The sequence below is a fragment of the Rhinopithecus bieti genome, unplaced genomic scaffold, assembly GCF_001698545.2.
Source record: "Rhinopithecus bieti isolate Rb0 unplaced genomic scaffold, ASM169854v2 scaffold_2574, whole genome shotgun sequence".
Classification (NCBI taxonomy): domain Eukaryota; kingdom Metazoa; phylum Chordata; class Mammalia; order Primates; family Cercopithecidae; genus Rhinopithecus; species Rhinopithecus bieti.
The window spans coordinates 7,762,837-7,771,319 of NW_016804493.1; the positions used below are offsets into that span (position 1 = coordinate 7,762,837).

The following is an 8,483-nucleotide window of genomic DNA, read 5'->3' on the forward strand; positions in this document are numbered from 1 at the left end:
TTTTTTTTGAGGCAGAGTCTCGCTCTGTCACCCAGGCTAGAGTGAAGTGGCGTGATCTCTGCTCACTGCAAGCTCCACCTCCTGGGTTCAGGCCATTCTCCTGCCTCAGCCTCCCAAGTAGCTGGGGCTACAGGCACCCGCCACCACGCCCGGCTAATTTTTTGTATTTTTAGTAGGGACAGGGTTTCACCGTGTTAGCCAGGATGGTCTCGATTTCCTGACCTTGTGATCCACCCGCCTTGGCCTCCCCAAGTGCTGGGATTACAGGCGTGAGCCACCGTGCCAGGCTGTAGTGAGACAATTGTTAGTGGGCCCCCAGATAGCTTCAGGATGGGGGCGGGTCTTCCGAAAGACTAAGACTTGATTAGGAACTTAGAACTTTCAGCCCTATCCCCAACCTCTGGAAAGAAAGAGATCCTAGAGATTGAGTCAGTTTCAATGGTTAATCAATCAATCATGCCTATGCAATGGAACTGCCATAAAACCCCCTGACCAATAGTATTCAGAGAGCTTCTGAGTTGGTGAATACATCTACATGCCAGGAGGGTGGCATACCACAACTCCATGGGACCAGAAGCTTCTGTGCTCAGGATCCTTCTGAACTTCACCCTATGTACCTCTTCACTGGCCTATTCATTTGTCTTTTTTATGATAAACCAGTAATAGAAAGTAAAGTGTTTTCTAGAGTTTTGTGAGCCATTCTAGCAAATTAATGAACATAAAACAAGGGAGGAGGTTGTGGGAACCCCTTGACTTTGTAGCCAAATCAGACAGAAGTATGGTTAACCTGGGAGCCTGATACTTGTAAATGGCATCTGAAGTGAGGGCAGTCTTGTGGGACTTAGCCCAGATGGGAACCACCATGGGAATTTGAAGAGTGCATTAAAGTAGGATGTATCGATGCCCATCAAAAGAAAACCCTTCCAGCATCAGAAGATAAATGGAATCAACAGCAGATACCCTCATGTGCTCACCTAGGTGGCCACCGAGGGCCATGAAATGAGTGGACATGGCAGGGACAGGCTGCAACAATGCAGAGATGCACTCAATCTAGACATATCTCTGTTGCACCCTCTGAGAAACAAAATGCCAGTAAGGGCTGTTTTGGGTGGGGTGGGGGCCCTGCACTTAGCTCACAAGTCAGGCTAATGCCAGTAGGCCCAGGAGGCTACAACTGGGTCTGAGAGAAATCAACACTGAGTCTGGACTGGGATTTGCTTACCCAGTGGTAGATGCAAGTATGCTTAGAATGCTACAAAAGAACCAGAAGATAGTGCACCTATTCCAGACCAAGGGACACACTTTGCAGCCCACCATGTCCTCCAGTGGGAAGAGATATCTCAGCAAATGGGCGCTTTGTGTTGCATATTACCCTCAGAGAAATGACTTAACAGAGAATTGTAACAGGCAGTTGAAATATTTACTGTCTAAAATTGGGGGAGATAGAGGCAGGAAGGGCTGGCTTCCATGCCTTCACAAGTGTATGCTCACATAAAATAAGGGGGGCCTAAGGGAGTGTCCCCACTGGAGAGAGTCCTGTTTTCCTGGTGAACCTGGGGCAGAGGGGTTGGGAAAGGGTGCTGGTATGACCACCATTCTTCCCAAGGAAAAGATTCTGGTATGACCATACTTTTTTTTTTTTTCCTTCCCTACATCATCTCACCCTTCTTTTTCCTGTCTGATGCAGTGGTCCCAGGACCAGGGCTGCAACTACCAGTGCTGGAAGCAAGAATGATTTCTAAGCAAGAAACTGGAACTATGTTTCTAAACCTTTATGTCAGAATTCCTAAGGACCTGATGGGGCAGGTTAGGCCTTCATCCTATCTGGGAAAATCGGGGTTACCAGTGAATGCAGCTCTATTGCCTAATGTCAGAAATAGCCCACTAGTTCTCTACTTATGGAATCCTACCCTACCCGAAGGGAGTGGACTGAAGAGGCGGCGTTCGTTAGACTGGTATTGCTGTCTGCAACCTAAACGAGCACAGAGGTGGAAGCTACTTAGGTTCCATATCCCCTAACGGTGAATGAACAAAGTTAGGGGATAAATGGAGAGGAGAAATAGCAGCTGAGGGCAAAGGAATGAGTAAATGAGTTATGTAATAGGGGAAATCCAGTATCGTGCTGACATCTTGAAAAAGGCTCAGAACAAGAGATGATATTGTCTCTTAGCTCAATTATACCAGAGGCCTGGAAGGGTGAAGACATATTGCCAAGATCACTCTCACCTGTGGAACGTGACATGCTCAACTGGAAGCCTGCATGCCTGAGTGGCCTCAGCTAGGAAGACATTTTCATGCAATAGGATGACAGACTGGATTATCAGTGACTACATGGGAAGCTGGAAATGTGCCAGTAAATATCATCCTTTTTTATGAGGAATCTGTGGTCAGAGACCAAAGGGTGTCCTTTAGTGACACAGAAAGATATTTGGTCATTGTCCTCAGTTCCTAGGACACAGCTCCTAAAACCTTTGGAATTTCCTAAGTGACAGGAGTCTCTTTTGTTCTAATTATGGCAACTCTTGGTGGGCCTCTAGGTAGCTTCAGGATGAGGGGTGACCTCCAGAAAGATCAAGCCTTAATTAGAAGCTTGGAATGTTCAGCCTCAACTCCCCAACCTGTGGGGAAGATAGAAGGGCTGGAAACTGAGTTAATCATCAATGGCTAATGATTTCATTAAATGACTAATGATCATTGAAGTCATTAAATGATCAATGACTTAAACCCCCCACAATGGGGTTTGGAGGGCTTCCGAGTTGGTGTACACGTCCACGTGCCAGGAAGATGTCACATCCCAGCTCCATGAGGATGGAAGCTCCTGTACCCAAGACCCTTCCAGACCTTGCCCTATGTCCCTTTCATGTGCCTGTTCACTTGTATCCTTTATAATAAGCCAATAATAGGAAGTAAAATGTTTTCCGGACTCTGATAAGCCATTCTAGCAAATCACTGAACACGAAGGTGAGGGGATTGTGGGAACCCCCTCCACGTCAGATAGAAACTGGGTAACCTGGGAGCCAGGCAAGGTGGTTCATGCCTGTAATTCCAGCATTTTGGGAAGCCGAGGTGGGAGGATCTCTTTAGGTCAGGAGTTGGAGACCAGCCTGGGCAAGACAGCAAGACCCCACCTCTAAAAACAAACAAACAAAAATGACTCCACCGCACTCCAGCCTGGGTAACCGAGTGAGATCCTTCCACCTGGCGTCTGAAGTGAGGGAAGTCTTGTGGGATGCAGTCTTTAAACCTATGGAGTCTGACGCTAACTCCAGGGTAGTATCAGAATAGAACTGAATTGTAGGACACACAGTTGGTGTCCAAAGAGTTAGAGAATAGCTGGTGAGAGATAAAACCTCAAACATTTGGTGTCAGAAAGTGTTGTGCTAAAAACAGCTCAGCCATGAACGTCAATTCACCAAAGAAATAAAATAAATCCTTAGTGAGTCCAATCTCACTAATAAATGCACATAAAATATTTTACACATTAGATTGCCAAAAACATTTTAATGATAATACAATGTTATGAGGGAGAGGAAAGCAAATACTATTATATCTTATTTGTATCTGATGCAGTTTTTTCTTACAAAAGGAAATGTGGCTATATTTATTCAAATTTTTAAAATATTCCCACTATTAGATCTTGAAATTGCACTTTCAGGGATCTATTCCCCAAAATGCTACCACACGACAGCAAAGTTTTATGTTTCAGATCATTCATTGTGGCATTGTTTGTAACAGCAGCAAACTGGGAAAAAATCTCCTGTCCATAAATAGGAGAAGTACTGAGTCCACAATGACATGCATCCAATGCAATATTCTGTCTCTAAATAGAATGAGGCAAATCTGTAAGTGCTGAAATGCAAAGAGATCCATTTTGTTCATTTGGATAAGCAGGTTACAAAATCCTATGTCAGTACCATCCTGTCTTTGCTCTTCTAAATCTATTTATATAGATACATCATCCAGGAATGGAAAAACCTGGGACCATAAAGCAAACTGTTTATGGTAGTTAGCTCCAGGCAGTGGGACTGGTGAGGAACAAAGAAGTTTACTTTTCTCATATACCTTTCCATTACTTGAATTTACTGAGAAAGGATTACTTTTGCAAATTTTATAAAACCTATAGAGACAGTAGGCTAAGTTTATTTTAGGCTTCGTCACTGAATATATAGTAAATGAACATTCTTAAAACACTAAGTTATGGGCCAGGCACAGTGGCTCACGCCTGTAATCCCAGCACTTTGGGAGGCCGAGGAGGGAGGATCACGAGGTCAGGAGATCAAGACCGTGCCGGCTAACACGGTGAAACCCCATCTCTACTAAAAAAATACAAAAAAATGAGCCGGGTGTGGTGGTGGACGCCTGTAGTCCCAGCTACTTGGGAGGCTGAGGCAGGAGAATGGCGTGAACCCAGGAGGCGGAACTTGCAGTGAGCCGAGATAGCGCCACTGCATTCCAGCTTGGGCGACAGAGCAAGACTCCGTCTCAAGAGAAAAAAAAAACACTAAGTTCCACTGATCCGGGACCATGCCTTACTCTTCTCTTTGCACCTAGAGAGCTATTCAGAGCATTTTGCATAGATAGTACCAGGTGTTCAATAAATGTCTTATTGGACTACACAGGACAAAAGAATGCATTCTATCTGCTAAATCCCACCGTGTGCAGTAAACTGTGTGTGAAAGAGGGGCATGAGTGTGTGTGAAGATGCGGGTGCGTGTAGATGAGGAGGGAAGGAAAATGTACCAGATTTATAGCTGTTCTAGCTGTTTTCAGACCATGACTATGAAAGGTAATTGACGTGTAAATTTCAACAGGCTTTACTTATTAACCAGTGGGGAAATTCCTCTCTTTGGACTACAAGACACTGCATTCAGGAACGTGTGCTGGGTCCTTCTGTACAATGGTTGCTAACAAACAACTCCCCAGGTTGCTGCTGTCTAGGCTGTGGGGCTGCAGAAAGCTGGATTCCGGTTGTCTGTGTGGGTAGAGATCAGTGTTTACTCAACAACACAGGGTTGGTTGGTAAGGAAAAAAAATTTTTTTCCTTCCCAAGCATACCCTGGAGTCTTTCCAAAAAAGGAGAGTACTGCACAGAACAATCAACAGAATGAGAGATGGCAAGTCTGCTTTCAGACAGATGGGGACGGAAAAGCCAAGAAAGCAAAGCATGCACTAAGCACCTTTACATACTGAAGGAATGCCCGGCACCAGAGAACAGATTCGAAATCTCGCCTGCTGGAGGGCGCTCAGGTCACTGGACTGTTCCTCCACCACAGATACTTTTCTTTCCTTCTTGTACCTTTTTCTCTTTCTTCCCATTTTCTTCCTCCACAGGCACAGCCCCACAAAAGCTACTGCAGAATAAAAAGGCTGCCTGACCCCAGTACCAAGGAAGAAGACTTGAGTTTGCTGAATTTTGGACAGCACGTGTCACTTCCACTCCAAGACTGGGCGCCCACCACCACTGAGAAATCCTCCCCACAGACAGAAGAAAACACAAACCTCAAATACTGATATCTCTTTTATTTTCTTTCATCATTCAAGTTTGTTCAGAACATTACAAGAGGCATGAAAGAAAAAATAATTGCATTTTTAAAACTCTGTCCAAAGTATAGCATATGAAACCATGCCATTATCTCTCAGGAAACAAAAGCATTCAAAATTAATTTGGTATTAAAGTTCAAGATTCAGACTAACCTCAAAGTATGGCATGTGCAATGTTTAAGTGCAAGAAGTATTTTCATTCCAACTATTTTACAGAGATGCTGGAGTGACGTGTGTAATTTGGAATATTCAAATCCTTTAAGGTTTCTGAACTAAGTGTTTAAATGAAAACTGAAATGCTGCATAGTTTCAGTGACTTTCAATTTCCTGTTTGATCTCAGAAATATATGGATGATCTTTGCCGTGAGCTACTTCCATGATTGCAATGGCCTAGGAAAGAGCGAGACAAACGATAACAGCCTAGAAGCCAATCCCCTCACACCTCCACCCAGGGTAACTTTAAGTCGGATCTCTCTGCTTTAAGGCACAGGATGCAAACTGGCCTTTAGAGCCTATGTTCTCCACCAGAACCTGGCTTTTTTTTGAAAAAAAGGGGACAAGACTATCTGGTAGCGAACTCATCCAGTGCCTCCTGCTAGGTAAAATATTCTGCAAAAATATCCAGGTAGCAGCTGGAGAAATGATGTCATGAAACTGATTTCATGATATTCTCTTGCCCCAAGATTCTAGAAATTTCAGTAAAACATGCTTTAAGGACTAATTTTTTTGATTACGTTCAACCCAGAAAATAGGTGATGCTGGTACAGAAAAGTCTATAGTGAGTTTTACATCAAAGCTATTTTGATTTTTAGTTGACATTACTAATCTGCAAGACCAAGTTAAACTATTTTCCCTTTCAAAAGCACACTCTTTCCTTTTAATATATATATTCTAAAAACTTAAAGAAATGTAGCAGGTTTCATTGGGGGATGCTAGAGAGAATGTACTTAAGGTTTCTTTATAGTGAGGCAATGTAAAATGGTCAGGTTTCCAGTGGTTTAATCATTTCCTAGCTCTGTGGCCTTGGGTAATTTACTTAACCACTCTGTGCCTCATTTTCCCCAACTGGAAAACTGGAAAATTACCTACCCCTCAGGGTTGTTAATTCAGATACAGTGTTTCGAACAGTGCCTGGCATATAGGAAGTTTACATCAAATGTCATCTCTAAGAATATATTTGCTCTTTTGTATTCAGCCAAATTACTTAGAGAAAAAAGTATTCCCCCAGAGAATTTCTGACGGCTTGTGACTAAGACAGGCATTCCTATCTATTATTTATTCTCCTCCCAGATCTCAAGCCAAGAGGAGGCAGGCCAAGTAACAGTGCAAGCCTTTGGAAATCACCTGTTTCAGGTGTCGACCCTGCCTGGGCAGTCTTTTCAAGACTCACGTTCCTTGCTCAGATCTGCTCCAGCCTTCATTGATCTATTACTTAATCACCTGACACACTTTACAGTTGTGACCTAAATGGCTAATTCTCAGAAGACAAATTCCATAGTTTAAAACAGAAAATTTTGTTTCATGCTCCCTTAAAGCCTGGCTATGCCCTGACCCTTTTATTTGGGATGCGGGCCTTATTCCATCTTCCCAAATAGTCTATTGGGAAACTTTGGAGAAGGTGAAGGATTACGCCTGCAGGCCCTGTCCATGGCCCCAACATTTTATAAAGTATCTTACAGGAGTAAGTGGACTATCCCCTAAATTACACTGTATTGACTGTGAATTCCACATCACAAACAATGAGAACCAATACTCAGGAGGATGACTCTGACCTCCCGTGATGTGAGGGTCACGGCCTGGCTCCTGGGCAGCACAGGGCAGCCATCGAACTGAAGGCAAATGCTGCCCAGGGGCCTAGCTCCCCACCAGTTTCACCGCAGCCTGAGTGAGAGGAGCTGAAGCTTTCAACTTAGACCTTCATTTGAATGAAGGCCCCGCTATGTACCCTAGGCTATTACTCACCTCATCTGCTTGAACCTCACTTTTCTTCATCAGGAAAGCCTCTCATTTTTGTGAGAATTCAAAGGAAAAGCACACAAGGGTCTTAGTATGTAACTGGTCCTCAATGAACTGAGAGGATGATTACGTGCATTTTAGAAACAGCAAATGCGTAATTCTAACATCCTAACCCTAACTCTCTCTACCTCCTTGATTTCACCACAATTGGGGATCATCATTCTGAAAATCCTAAAGGGCAAACAAATGGAGAATTCCTCCAGGCACAGCAGAGGTGCACTTTCTCACTCCACCCTCACCTGCAGGACCCACCCCCGCTGCTCCCACGGCCAGAGGGTGGGTGAGAGCTGCTCACCCTCCACTGCTTCAGCCATTCAGCCTAGTGAGGCATGAAGGAGGTGCGCTAAGGAGGCCGTCTGGCCACCGGGAATCCTAAGGCCGAGTTACAGACATACCTTCTTCAGGGCTTTCTCCCCTGCGGCTTTGTGTTCCAGGCCCATGTAGAGTCTCCCTAGCTTCAACCACATGGAGGCCACGTTGAGGGAGTACAAAGGATAGTGCTTACTAGAACAAGAGAAGAGGTAACAGGCCACTATGTCAGACTGCTGAGCCGCCCACAGGCTGGGTGCAGTAAACCCGGAGGATGCCATGCTCAGGGCCAACCTCTCCCCACCACTGGCCTCTCCACATCCCACCAGGGTTTGGGTGGAGAGTGTGGATGCTGCCACCCTGCTGAATCATTGCAGACGTCATGGTAGCTTGTGTGTTTCTGAAAAGTTACATAACAACTGCAGAAGAAATCCTATTCAAAAGCATTTGTAAATGCAACCTTCAATCCCAATCCAGATTTTTCTATTTCAAATATACCCAGAGGAAGACCCTGGGAAAACACCTTGTGAAGCAAATGTCCCATTTATGAAGGCAGCAATTAGGCCTATCACCTTAGGTACTCAGACACACCCACCCACCCAATCCCCACCCCCACA

At 44.6% G+C, this 8,483-nt stretch overlaps 1 protein-coding gene across 1 annotated transcript in view; it reads right to left on the bottom strand.

Annotated features, from left to right (window-relative positions):
* Positions 1-5,503: 5,503 nt before the first annotated feature.
* SMYD2 (SET and MYND domain containing 2) overlaps positions 5,504-8,483 on the bottom strand; it is a 58,532-nt gene continuing 55,552 nt past the window's right edge. The window contains 2 exon segments of the mRNA XM_017868795.1: positions 5,504-5,931; positions 7,953-8,061. Of these exon segments, the coding sequence (XP_017724284.1) occupies positions 5,851-5,931; positions 7,953-8,061 (190 nt within the window). The 3' untranslated portion in view covers positions 5,504-5,850.